Source organism: Ruditapes philippinarum, unplaced genomic scaffold, assembly GCF_026571515.1.
Source record: "Ruditapes philippinarum isolate M1 unplaced genomic scaffold, ASM2657151v2 ctg19482_1_1_1_1, whole genome shotgun sequence".
Taxonomy (NCBI): domain Eukaryota; kingdom Metazoa; phylum Mollusca; class Bivalvia; order Venerida; family Veneridae; genus Ruditapes; species Ruditapes philippinarum.
In genome coordinates this window covers 1-14,962 of record NW_026858442.1, presented here as the reverse complement: position 1 = coordinate 14,962, position 14,962 = coordinate 1, and the positions used below count along the sequence as shown (strand labels likewise).

At 31.0% G+C, this 14,962-nt stretch overlaps 1 protein-coding gene across 1 annotated transcript; it reads right to left on the bottom strand.

Moving 5' to 3' along the window:
• Positions 1-4,512: 4,512 nt before the first annotated feature.
• On the bottom strand, positions 4,513-14,726 carry LOC132753185 (macrophage mannose receptor 1-like; the record flags this gene model as incomplete). Its single annotated transcript, XM_060743622.1, is given in 13 exon segments — positions 4,513-4,901; positions 5,202-5,318; positions 5,696-5,866; positions 6,388-6,675; positions 8,136-8,280; positions 8,678-8,910; positions 9,343-9,442; positions 9,939-10,102; positions 11,868-11,981; positions 12,845-12,985; positions 13,156-13,250; positions 14,019-14,083; positions 14,554-14,726. Coding segments are annotated over 13 exon segments (2,009 nt in total), but the record flags the coding sequence as incomplete, so codon positions are not given.
• Positions 14,727-14,962: the final 236 nt, after the last annotated feature.

Genomic DNA, 14,962 nt, shown 5'->3' with positions numbered 1-14,962 from the left:
TCAGTTAGTTATTTGATTGTACTGTTAAACAAGAACGTGTTTGTTAAACACAAATGCCCCCGGCTCAGATTTTTGTTAGTAACAATAATTCAAAACAAATTATACCCATTCATTCATTTAAGGACGGAAAATTGTAAACACAATTATATAACTTGACAGAATCAATGAGTTTTGTAATTGTGAAAAATCTAAGTTGGCAAGTCTTTGCTATGACCTTGAGGTTGAAAATTATTCAACTTTATCAAATTTATATAAATGCAAGACTTTACCTAGAATACAGCGGCCCCAAACTCTATCCGAAATTAAAGGACCACCTTAGGTATGTTCCTTGTAAACATGAGACATTGATAAAAAATACAAAAAGCTGTATATAAGTGTAAAAAATTGTGTCATTGTGTAAGAGTTTACATTTAGCACTGGTGACTTTTATCCAACTGACGCGTAACCCAATCCAAGGATGCAAGTTTTAATCCTTTCAAATATGAAAAGTATCAGTCAAAAGAAAAGGCTGTTTCAGCAAATGTGTACAAATCAAATTTTGACATTCTTGACCTAAACCCACTAAACCTTAACTCAATTACAAGAAAGAATAACATGCAAATTATCTTCCAACCAAATAATAAAGACAGCTGTCCATTGATAAAGGCTATATGGGCAAACGTGAATTTTTTTATTTTAAGCAAAGGTGACCTTGACCCAATTAACCCTAAACTCAATCTAAAGGTAAAAAGGCCATGCAAGTTACCATCCTACCAATTATAAAGACCCATCTGATTCAGTCAAAATATGAAGGCTGTTCAAGGAAATGTGTAGAAATCTATTTTTGGCATCCTTGACTTTTACCCACTGACTCCTACCTCAATCCAAAGGAAGAGAATACCATGTAAGTTATTTTTCTACCAAATATGAAATACATCGGTCAATATATATTGGTAATCTCGGCAAAAGTGTAACAATATACGGTTTTCACTGTTGACCTTGATCCACTGACCCCTTTTTCAATATGAAGGAAGACTATCATGTAAGTTATCTTCCTTCCAAATATGAAAAACGTCTATCAATAAATAAATTCTGTATGAGCAAAAGTGTAAAAAATCTATTTTTAGCACTGGTGACCTTGACCCAACCTATCCCTAACTCGACCTGAAGGAAAATCCCAATTTTACGTCCTTATCAAATATAAGCGACATCTGTCAATAGAAGAATTGATATAATTACACCTGTAAAAGTATAAAAATCTAATTTTGACATTTGTGACTGACCCAATTGACGTTTAATTATTCCAAAGTGAGAGGACCTCCCTTAGCATTTTGTATTTAACAAGAATGACATCAACATAAACATAAAAGCTGTATGAGCAAAAATATTTGTATTTTTTACACCATTGACCTTGACCTTAAATCTAGAGACCCCTTACGTAGAACATAAGAAAAATCCAACTTGTCGTTTTAAGTTAACACCGTACGGACAGACGGACGGAAGGTTAAATTACTATATGCCCGGGGGCAAAAAAAGAGATAAACGAAATCCCTAAAGAATGCGTAAACGACAAAATATTGCAGTCTCAGTTTGATAGGCCAATACTTTTGCATGTTGGGATATGAAATTAATTCTATTATTTCTAAAATGCAATATAAAGATTTTTTATAATTATATACTTAAAATCAAAATGTCGTATCCTTCTGTATAAGGAGTTGCAGGTGCTTTGCCCCATTGAAATTGATATTTGTAAGATGTTAAATTGTTTTGGAGTAAAGTATTTGGTAGTAACTGATTAAATATGTTCTCTGTTCTTTCGCAAGCTCCCTGTACATGTATTTCAGGAATATTTTGAGAGCAGAAGTAGCGTTTTATTTAATTGTACCAATATTGATGCTGAAATGTTTTGTGATAGCCAATCTTTAAATGATTTGAATACTCCATATGAAGAATTAGATAAACCAATAACTTTAGAGGAAATTTCAAAAGCTGTTAAATTCTTTAAAAGAGGTAGACCTTTAGGTAGTGATTATTTAATGAAGGAATATTTCATAGAAGGTTTTGATATAATTGGTGCGCATTTGTGTGTTTCATTTAATGCTATTTTAAATTTGTGTTTGTATCAAGAGAAATGGACAGAGGTAATTATTATACCTTTGCATAAAAAGGATCGTACTGATGATGTAAACAACTACAGAGGCATAACATTAATAAGCTGTCTTTCAAAACTAATTACCACTGTACTTAATAATAGAATTGAAACTTTTTGTGAAAGTAACAATATTATGTCTGATGCTTAATTTGGTTTTCGAAAAGGGCGTTCTACAGTGGATGCTATTCTATTCTTTTGTCTGTTATCCAAAAATAAAAAATATTTAAATCAAAATAAACATTTACTAGTATATGTAGTTTTTGTTGATATGATGCATGTTTTGATAGTATTTACTCATCAAAATGTATAGGTATCCAAGGTAAAATGTTAATAATAACTAGAGATATGTACCAACATGTAAAATAATGTGTTAAGTCATGTTCTAGTTATTCAGATTATTTCAATTATGCCATTGGCCTACGTCAAGGTTAGGTTATTTCTCCAATTTTATTTTCTCTCTTTGTTGAGGATTTGGAACTTTATTTACAAGACAACATTGAAACTGGATTGACCTTTGATGATGTTATTTTGATTTTATCATTATTTGCTGATGATATGGCCATCGCTGGCACGTCACCAATAGAACTATAGAGTAATTTAGATCTTTAATATTCATATTGTAATACTTGGGGTCTCAATGTAAATACAACTAAAACTGAAGTAATGGTTTTTAGAAAGCGTGGAGGACTTCTATCCGTAGAACACTGGACCTACGACGACCAAATCTTAGATATTGTAAATGATTTTAACTACTTGGGTACTGTTTTGAACTATACTGGTTTTTTTACACTTAATCAGAAATTAAGAAGGGGAAGCATGAAAGGCTCTTAATGTTTTATTTTATAACTGTAAGAAAATTGGTTTAAAACCAAACCTATTATGCCAGTTATTTGATGCATTTGTTGGCTCTATCTATGTATATGGATCTGAAATATAGGGGTATACAAACTCTAAGGAAATAGAAAGAATTCATTAAAAATTTTGAAAAAGATTATTAAATGTAAGTACTAACATTTGTTCCGCTGCTGTTTATGGTGAATTAGGAAGATGTCCATTATATGTGACTCGTTATGTTTGAATAATTAAAGTTTGGTGCAAGTTGAAAAATATCGGATAATATCTTTTGAAATACAATGTATAGAGAAGGTGTAATTGGTTGTAAAGGAGGGTGTAAAGATTGGGTCGCAAATGTGAAGATGTTGTTATGTGATTATGGTTTTGCTGAGATTTTTGATAGTGATTATAACAGAGATCCAAAATTGTTTCTTCAAATTTTTTAAAATAGAGTTGTTGACACGTATAAAAAAGAATTGGCCAGCATCCTAGATCGACGTTCTGTTTTATGTAATTACAAACATTTTAAATCGTGTCTTTGTTACGAAAATTATTTTGACATTTTAGAATGTAATTTTGTCGATTAAGACTATCTGTTCATCCTCTCAAAATACAAACAGGAAGGTATGCCACTAATAACATTCCTCGTGAACAAAGATATTGTAAGTGCTGTAATGGGTTAGATGTAGAGGATAAGTATCATTTAATATGCAAAAATATTATCTAAAAAGTTACTATTATAATAGACCACATATGTTTAAATTTACTACATTATTGTGTATTAATAAAAAAAACTATTAATAAATGTTTGTAAATATATTAAAAAAGCTTTAAAACTAAGAAATTCAATTTTGAACTCTCAATTTGAGTTTATCCTCTTATGACTTTGGTGCTTGTTAAGTTTATATTTATTATAATCACTCGCCATACATATATTTATGTGATTATGTTGCATATACGTATTCACTGCATCTTAACAAGACGATGTACATGTACTTTGAATAAGTCTGGAAAATAAAAGTTCTGTTCTGTTCTAAAATCTTCATGAAAAGATTAACAAAACAATACAATGTATACCCAAATTCTTTGGATGGGGAAATTGAAAGTCTTTCTCTACCATTTTTTCAACATTGATTAAAAACATATTAAAAAGGTACTAAGACTAAATATTAATTTTAATTCTTTACACATATTAATAAAAGCGTATCGTTGATAATGTTTCTTTACCAAATAGTTACGTTATTTTACTATTCGAGTTATCTAAAGCAAGTATATCTTGGCAAATTAAGAAGAGGATATTTGTAGAATTTCCATAAAAGCAATTTTGTTTTCATAAATTTTATGATACACTATCAAACTGACCTCTGATATCAAGTGATTCTCCTTGGCCAATTGTTTACCTGACTATACTTTTACATTTTCTTTACAATCTTTACAAATCAGAATATCTCAGTATATAGAGTAAAGTTAGAAGTAAATTATCTAAAATATATTTTAAAAATCAATGAAAACAATTTGTAGTGTATGGTGAATTTATTACGATAAGATATTATCATCATTATCATACAATCATTTACATGACTTTATTCTATTTGAATATAACATAAACTTTAATTTCTCTCTCGACCTGTCACTCATTATATTCATTATATCATAAATACGCTCAATTTTAACACTCTCTCAGTTTAAATAGTCCTCATTTAACTTTGATGCTCGTCTCAAAGTAATACATCTTAATTTATGTCAACATTTTCCTGATTTTTATGAAACAATGCATTATCAAATCCAAGTGATGGTGATGCAAAATTGTATGGGGGTTTCTTGAACGTCCATGACTTTATGATGTACACGACGCTGCCAATGATCACTAATAGGCCAATAACACCTATAATGATGCCAGCGATCTGTCCCCCAGTTAAACCAGAGTCGTCTGCAACTGAAATCACAAATGAATTGATCAGTCTAACAATGTCTGTACAGTTGCATTTGAAAAGCATATAAATAAGTTGTAAAAAGGTTCTTATAAAAAAATAAAGAAACTTTTGGACATTCTTGACTTGCAGTTAACTTTACAAATTCCAAATACAGTAAGCTTTAAAGTTTACCCTTTTAATTGAATTTGTGAGATACAGACAAATTTCTAATCATAACACTGAAAGAAATGAAAAAATTAAAACGTTTGATTACATCTATAACTTTTACAAAAGTAATAATTTTATAATGAATATATAGAAACCTCGGTCCATTTTACTGCTTCGATGAATGTGTGGCAATTTAAACTGTGTTGTTGTTAGTGTCGACGATACTGTTGAATTTTCTGCTTGACTTGTGCTTGACGGGACCATAGCGATATCTGAAATACATAGGATAATTTTACGAAAGAAAAAATGAATATCTTGTACGAAAAACATTTAGAATATTCAATTAAAGACCTAAAGGAAAAAACACAATAACAAAGGGCGTGGAAATATTCAGTTTTTATTGTGGGATTTTATGTGTATATAATCTTAAAGCCTCTAAAGTAAATAATGGCTGATATTTTGCTTGATTGAATGGTTGATTAGCTTTGCATATAAACCCGTAGAGTAAGTTTCCCCTTAGAGTCCCAAATCATTTAACTAGGTGTACGTATACAAAGTCTGGCTATATTCTCTATTAATATTTTTTATTAATGAAATTAACAAGACTTTTATACTAAAAAAAAGCTTGAAATTTGCATTAAAATATTACCTGCAGGTCCTTTACAAATATAAAAATGTTTATCCATACAGGATCCTACTCGCCACTGTTGTGTATATAGCACCATATACACACATCCCTGTCTTTTGTTTCTGTCATCGTTGTCAAAGTTAGAGTAAACAAGTTTGCTGCCATCTGTCCACGTATCTCCTGGCTCATTCCCTAAAATTATAAAACACTCCGGTATATATTATCAAAATCCTGGGAAACGAAGATCCATTCGATGTTAAATGAACACAACTTAAATAAATACGTGAAAAAAGGCAGACCATGTTTGATTAATTCTGTTGAAATATGCAACATCTCTCATTCTCCTTGCACCGAATTTAGCACTTCAACACAAAAAGTGCTACAAACAACAATCTGAAGGACCAGAAAAATACTACAAGATTTAGATTAAGACAACACTTACTTATTATTTCTGATCTTAATAATTATAACATTTCACATTTTAAAACCCGAATGCAGACGTCTCACATTTATTCCATGTTATTTTCTATTATCGTTTGAATAAAACACACATTCTCTTTTCCTCTTTCTTTGAATTTATTTCCCATGTTTCTTTCCCACTTGTAGTTATAGAATTATACATTTGTAAAAATTATCCACTCCGAAAGGGACATTATATGTTTTCAAAGTAATTTACCAAGCAAGTATATCAAATACGACAGCGAACATTTTACCTGTTAGCAATGTAAGACCAATCCAAAAATAAGGATAGTGGCCGTGATATCTTTCCGATGAATATCTTTGTAATATTTGCGTTGTTATGTTATACTCTTCGTCTGCGCTATTTATACTGGCAAGGGCCATGCCGTAATCGGAACATTTTGTGTATGGAAAACTGGTTAATTCTAAAACAGTGGTGTAGCAGTTGTTTTTGTAGAGTATCCAAGATTTGTCACGGCATGTGTAAGTATAAGGATCAGTTACGGTTGTAACAACTGTAGTGGAAGAGGTTGTACTTATACCTGAAAGAATATTGATGTATACACAACTTCTTTATATAAATATAAAACTTCTGGTCATCATTATCCTTTGTGTATTTTTTAAGGTTTTCTAAACTGTTTTTTTTATCGAAGGTTATGTTAAATTCACTTTTTTTTGTTGATGTATTTTTTACATTCAAAGATGAACATGAAGATAGTGTCGACATTTACACTGACGGCTCAAAGAATGTTTGCAAAGAAGGTGCAGTCGTCCTTGAAAATCATTCTACACCTTAGCTAAGATTGCCTGATAATGCATCTATATTTAACTGCTGAAGCGAAAGCCATTGGCTAAAGAATCCTTAAATTCTCAACCAGTAGTATAACCGTTATTAACTAGTGATTTTAAAGTCTTAATAAGTAACCTTATTTAATCTGAATGGAAGTCTTGTTGGGACAAAGCTGTATTTGACATACTTCATGATGTCAACCATCTCTGTCTCTCCCTAACCGTCATAATCAAGTTGTTCATTTTAGATGCATAATTGGACATACTAGAGTTACCCATTGTTACATTTTAACAGGAGATGATGTTCCATTTTGCATAGCTTGCAATGATTTTTTTTGAATCCCATGATCTTGCACGTGATAGATTTTATTGAGTCAATTTTATTAGAGAACTTTTTGCCTCAGTTGATCCATCCATTACTTAAAGGAAGTAAATTTGTTTATTGTATATATTTAACAAATTCACTTGTACCAACTCAATTTGGCCTACTAAGCATAAAGATAGTTTGTATATTGTTCAGTATAGAGCATTGGAGCTTTACGCAAAATATACATGACAAGCAACCTTTTTATATCATCAGTTAAAAAGATTTTGATTGGTTATGTGGTTGTTTCCATATTTTACTCAAGTCACTAGGCGATGGTTATAAAGCAAAAATCCGTTTATGTACAGACATGTACCATGCCAAGCAGCTTAATAACGACTTTATAATACAGCCAACTTCCATTATTAAAGACCAAATAAAATTTCTTCATAAATTGACAGCAGCCGTGTATATAAGTTATATTAACGTCACTATATCCTATTAATAGCGACGATATAATGTAAACGGCCCCTAACATAAAGTCATTTCTACGAATACTAATACTTAAAACAGCTTCCATCAATTGAAATAGCATATTTTCATATAAAGTTGAGGTAAACGTTCGACACGATTATCCAATATAAATAAACGTAACAAACGTGCAATATAAGTATTGTTATAAAACAAACTCATGATAAGAAGGACATTTCAAGTCATGTACTCATATGATAATGAAAATGGAAATGTTCCATAAAATACCAATTGGTGAGACAAAGTTGCTAGTTTGTCAAACTAATTGTAAGATTTTCCAGAATTAACAAAACTGTGCGGAGCTTTGAAATCTTATTGTTTTAGTTGGGAAATTTGTGGGGTTTTTTTTCAACATGAATACAAGTTATTGTATCTTACTGTTATCTATTTTGCAAATAACTACACGGTTTTCGCTGCATTCAGCACTTGACAAGATATTATTTCGGCTATAAAGACATCCTGTGGGTATCGAAGTTCGAGCAGGTACAGTTGGACTCGATCCATCATTCCATTGTAAATTGTTCTGTAAATTGTAGAATATTAGCAAAGAATGAAAAGAGATGCGTTTTGAGAAAACATAATCCGAGTATTTATCAACAATCTAAAGCATATTGATCTCGTATTTTGTTGTTTTTTTTGTATGCTTTCTTTAAAAGTTTATTAAGAATACTGAAAAAGAATTTTAAAAACTAGCATTTTTTTCTACATAAAACCGAAAATTATTAGTTTTTGTCACCAAAAAATAATCAGACCAGCCTGCAGATCCGTACACTCTGACCAAGCTTTATACTGATGACTGGTCAACTTCAAATTTACTATTTGATAACCTAAATTGAATATGGAAAGTTAATTTAAGAATCGTAGCTGGATACGAATAAACAATAAAAATAACTTTGAAAACTAATTAAGAAAAGGCTTACGTCGTTTAAAGTTCCTCCAACCCAAACTTCAGTCGTTAGGTCGACAGAGCCTAACAACACCTTTAACACGAGGAAATCAACTGGATTAGCAATTGAAATCATTTGGGCACCATCAATTGAACATGACTGCAAACTTTGGTTCCAAGACTGTGTTGCAGTTATCAACATATAGCATATCTGTTTCAATAAAACATACCCGTCAGGACATACACTCAGAATTGGTATTGAAGGGTCTGAAACATAAACAAATTACAGTTATGTTGTATACGCAGTCGGTTTATATATATATCTATAAAAATAAGCCTTTAACATCTTATCGATATTTATTTCAAGATACTTTTCAAATTACCCTCCAAATATTATGTAAGAAATAGGAGTTCACATTTTATTTGTTTAAACTTATACCAGACCTCACCAACACATTTTTGTCAGGAAGTACGTGCCGCTTCTTTAAATCTATTTTGATATAAAACATTAAACTGTCAACTAATTTTCCTTCACCATTCCCTGAATTTTGAGCCTTCTTGCACGTTGCCCAGTAACATTTATTACGAAGAATTTGATATGATATTACATGACTTAGGCAACATGTTTAAAACGATTTCTTTTAATTTACTGATTATCTTTGAACAATTACATGCTTTATATAAAAAAGAGATGAAAACCTTTAAATGTTGAACACAAAAATCCTCTACTAACAGAGCATTTTACGTCATTCCATAAACCAAGATTATCACCATTTGTCCACATTTCAACACATGGCTCCTTTTAAACAATATATTATACTTTTTGAAACACATTATCTGTGATATGATATGTAATATTGTTGCTAAAATCATTCAGTCTGTCTCTTAAAATTATCAATTAAAAAATGTCACAAAATGAATAAATTTAAATGTAAGAATAAATTAATTTAAACTAGAAAATTCAACATCTGCCAATGATATTATTTCCACATTACAAACCTTTATCCTATTTTTCGTTGTTGTTTTTATTGTTGGTTTTTAACAATTTGAAATCGTGTTTTATTACTTTTAAAAGTGCGCTTTAATTTGAAACGTTTATTTTCCAGCGGGGAATTTTAAGCAACAAAAATGCGATTCGATGTGTTACAGACTGGAATTGACCTTTTAATGATATATTTGAATTAAAAAGGGGCCACTTTCAAATTTGATAGACATTATGATGTGTTCCAGAAAACTTAAACAGAATCAAACGTATCAATAAAAAATAAACTAAAAATAAACAAACATAAAATTACATGTGCGTAGGCATCGTAGTGATTGCTTGATGGTTCATTTGGTGCCCAGTTTGAATAGTCCAGGGGAGAATTATCTGTCCAATCAAAATGACCGTCAGTATCTAAATCTTGCATTCCTAACCAGACTGAAGTAGATACTCCATTAACGTGCAAAGCTATAAAATCTGAAAATGAGAAAGAAAAGGGGTATTGACGGCTTTAAAAGGTGAGAACATGAAAGTGATCGCGTGGTTACATGTGTACATCAGAGACCTCAAATAACATATACAAGTAGAAATATTATGACAACTCCATGTGTATGGAGAGTTGCAACCTTCAATTTGTAAATAGTGAAAACACGACATTATATCAAGTTGTCCTCCTCGTGGGTTCGTTTTTTGTTCGATTTTTACAATCGAATGTTCAACTTTTCGTCATTGTACCGACATGTTACCATCTTTGCTAGCTCATTTTACTTGTCATCGCCTTTATTTCGTGTTTTCAATTTTTCCAGTTCTGTGTGTGACACGATGGCCCTAACAGGACACCGTGAAAGATAGATATTGTGTTTGCCCTTAATATTGAGATCTCTGTGTAATAGTCAAGGTTACACAAGTCAGAGTTCAGAAGAAAATACGTGAGTTGATTATTTAGTAGGCATGAATCGAGACACTATATCAAGATGTTCTCCAGCATGTAACTAGTCTTGCCAGTACAATAAATATAGGATATTCAATGAGAGTAGGTTCAATACTGAATTTATTGAACAAGTTGAATTAATATGCAAGACACCGGCGAGGAAAATACTATTTTATTGAACAAGTTCAATAAATTCAGTAATGAACTTACACGAATTAAATATTCAATTTATCACATTTCCAAAAAGGACCGTTTAGAGTGAAAAAGAATCATTTTTCATTGGCACGCCTAAAGTATAACGCTACTATTTAGCGCGTCTTAACGCTATTTTATATGACGCAAATGATGTCGCGTCAAAATATTTGCACGGTTGTGCAATACCATTTTTACGGAGTCTTAAAAACTGACACAGGTATGTGATAAAGGCTCATATGACAAAAGGTAAACCATAAAATATCAAGGCAGCATTCAGTTTTGTCCGGAGCTTAACTACTTGTATAAAAAACGTGAGATGTTGTATTGTCATCATTATTCAGGCCAATATATGCAAGGTCAAGATAAGCAGAGAATATTCACTGTAAAGATAATATTGTATCTGGATTTCATCTTCTGTTTGTATTATATAGCTTCACTTTATGAGACGCAGTGATGCACACATAAATCAGCCTCAAGGTCAATCGTCAAGGGCACAAATTTGAAATATCATATAACTCGGCACAAAAGTCTATTTATGTAAAGCATTGTGCTCTGCGCAAAAGTTATTTCATTTTGTCGAAACAATGTCATATTCAGAGCTCTAATTTCTTATGAGAACTGATTAGTTGATTTAAGTCATCATGAATATGAGATTTTAATATAAATGCTAACTACTGTGAGAGTGGGTTTATGAGCGACGCATTATGCGACAAAATAACTCTCTTGTTAGCTAAGCTCCAATCAAAATAGTATAACGATCACTAGGGCAATACATGAAAAAGAGATATTATTCTTAATGAGTTGATATCTCTATTACTACCAAATATGCCATTTTCAAAAAACCGGTGTATAATTCCATAGAAAACAAACTTAAATTATGCCAAAAAAAATGTCATGGTTCCTTAAGGTACTGCATTTCTCCTTTATATATTTATCAGATGTCAAAAATATATATGTTTATGTTAATAGCAGAAACGATTTAGCTTCATGTAAACGTTAAAGTGTGACAGAAGGACGGAATATTGGACAGAAGGTAGGACGAACAGCTGGACGGAAAATGCCAAACCGCTTTCATTCAGCCTTTCGACAGGTTGTCAATTAATCCTCTAGTCATACCCTTTTCGTTTTCAGAATGAATACTTGGAAGATGCCCACGTATTGTTTCGCATTGATCTTTTGCATGGTCCCTGTATGTTTTGTCATCATAATTGAAGTAGAAACATTTGTTGCCTGAAAAGTAAAGCAAATAAGAAATAGAATGTGTAAGAATTTGAGTACGAAATAAATTAAGTCTTGAATTACTATTTGCAATAAAACAAATCAATTAAAGCATAAAAAAGAAGTGAATAATATAGAAAACATAAAGAAAATTGATGCAGTTGATGCCTTGTTAATTTTACACGTACTTAAACGCATTGCAAAAAATGGAACCCCACAACTGCATCTTTTATTTAATGATAGTTGCGATATTCACTACATCAAAATATATATTATGGACAAAAGACATAACGTATTTCAAACGTTTACACCAAGGAAACATAATTCTAGTAAAATATGTGTGTTTCAGTCAACATGTAAGTAAACTGATAGCCCCATCACACATTTAAAACTTAAAGGGACTGAACTAAGGTTTCTTAACATGACAGGACAGGACATAATTTTTCGAGATTAATGATTCATTTGATTTATGTAGATCTAGACCAATAACTTGTGTGCAAAATGTCAGATCAAGCTAATTCCGTTCTTCCATAATGATTATTTAATTTGAAAAGCGTTGAAACGCTTTTTGATCAAGTTGAGCTACGAATGGCTAAAAAATACGATGTTCAGTTTACTTCTGAGTATATTTTTAATAATATTATGCATATCTTTCCGTTACAAGAGCCCTAGCTGATATATGTAAAAAAAATCAATTATTATGTATTTAGGCTTTTAGACTGTAGTGGAGTTTCTTTTATTTGCAGACATTATTATTAGCTCAAAATGAATCTTTTAAAGCTCACAAAGAAGGTTCTGTATTTTCCGTGTTTTTTTCTGTGTTAATTCTTTACTTTGATACTATCAATTTTTATTGTGATTATTGAAAAATGTACCAAATGTGTGGTTGAATCCTTCTGGACACCCTCCGTTTATTACTACTTTTGTTGGTGTCATTGTCGTCATGGTACCAGCATCTTTTCTTTTCATGCAAATATACGGTTTTCGGTCGTTACATGGATAATCGTGCCATGATCCTAGAAAACAAGTTTACCTAGTCAGGTAATTATAAGTAATTTGTGCAAGAAATATTGCAAATAGAATGAGATTTGTATTCAAACTGCTCAATGAAATGAAAATAATTGTCTATGCTCTTCTTATGATTTTAAGGCATCAGATAACTAAAATAATTATATTGATAAATTACCATCAAAGACAATAGGAACACATTTCTCGCCATATATGTCATTTGGTTGCCCGCTTGCCCAAGATGTAAAATCTACAACAGATTCATCGCTCCAACTGAATAAAGAAACAATAATGTTATATCTTTATGTTAAACATTTGTTTCAGAGATTACTTCACTTGAAAGTTAAAGTAGGAGCTTTTATTCTTATCCAAACTAATATTAATTTTGCTTACCTCATTAAACGTATAGATATTTTTAGTTTGCCGTTTGGTAGATAAGTAACAATTAATTATTAATGTAATATAGTATATGTTTCAGTTTTATGTTTACTGTTTTCGACCGATTTGTAATATGGTTGTACCACAGTCTTTTGAAAAGTAAGGCAATTTTAATACTCCTGGATTTGCGTTACAGTTTTGCCTTGCTTTGCATTTAAGAAGACATGTTAATTGAATAAATTGTTGTGGGCACAGCTAGCAATGTTACTGCCTGGCAGACCTAAAACAGCAAACTAACAATCACTTTTTGTCATAATTTACTGCACGTACATGTATGAGTAGTATAGTTTGGTTATTTTTCTAATTGTCAATATTTGTATATCATAGTTGGGAGTTTGTGTAATAAATGTGAAATGATCATGAAATTATGATTTAATTTTGATTATATTTAATTCTATTCATCTTTTCAAATACACCCAAAGTTAGTGACTTTATAAGAAAGAAACTTAAACCAACAATGAGCAATATTGAAGCAACATTGGAATTTTTATCCTATTTATCCTACTTATACAAAAATAGTAAATGTTTTTGGAATAATTTAATTTTACTAATTACAATTGATCAGGTCAGGAAGGTAGCTTGTTATTTGAATATGTAGCTTACCTAAATCTATTGTCGAGATCTAGGTCATTAAAACCAATCCAACACACATCACTTTCGTGTGCAACCTACAACAAGATATACTTGTTTAGATGAGAATGTACAAAATTCACATAATACGTAAATTCAATTTTTGTTTGATTGTTTGTTTGTTTGTTCGTTTGGTGAACGAAGACTAATTTTTATACGCATGCTCTCTAGAACTAGCTGAAGAAGAATTGACAGTGAAAGAAAACAAAAACTTTCGTCTTTTATGTAGACTTCTTTCGCCTAAAAATACATAGATTATAAATTATTTTGAAAAATAGTTTACAAACCCTTATTAGGAAGTAAGCCGGTCGCCATTATTATTGGTTTTATATCTATTAAATAATAACGTCACAGTCAAAAACACACAAACACTATCTCTCGTTATAAAAGTATATTAAATATACTTAAATAAGAAAACTGCCGAAAGATACCGACAGCGATTTCTTGTGGATGACGAGAAGGCCCGACTTGTTAAGATTAATGATTAATCAATAATTCATATACAAACCATGCTCAGTAAGAAACGATTTTCCTCTTCAGAATGAACGCTGGCTAAATTACTGCCTTTGCTTAAACAGTTTGCATTTGCGTCATGCCAGGTTAGCATTTCATCATTACCCAGATAATAACAATAGTCACCAAAGACTTTCCATCCGTCATCCGGACTACTTTCATCACATGCTTAAAAGGTATGAAGATGGATTTCAAAAATGTTTTCCAGAAAATTCAAACATGAATAAATATTGTACCACTTTTTGAAACATAATTCGCATTTTAAAATTCAATATTTTAAACTTAATACTTCTCAAAAGATTAATAACTTTTGTCTTTGTAATATTATATAAAACCTCATTATGAAGCACCAGAATGCTTAACACAGAACATGATGCAAATTGAAATAAATACCTTTGAAAGTA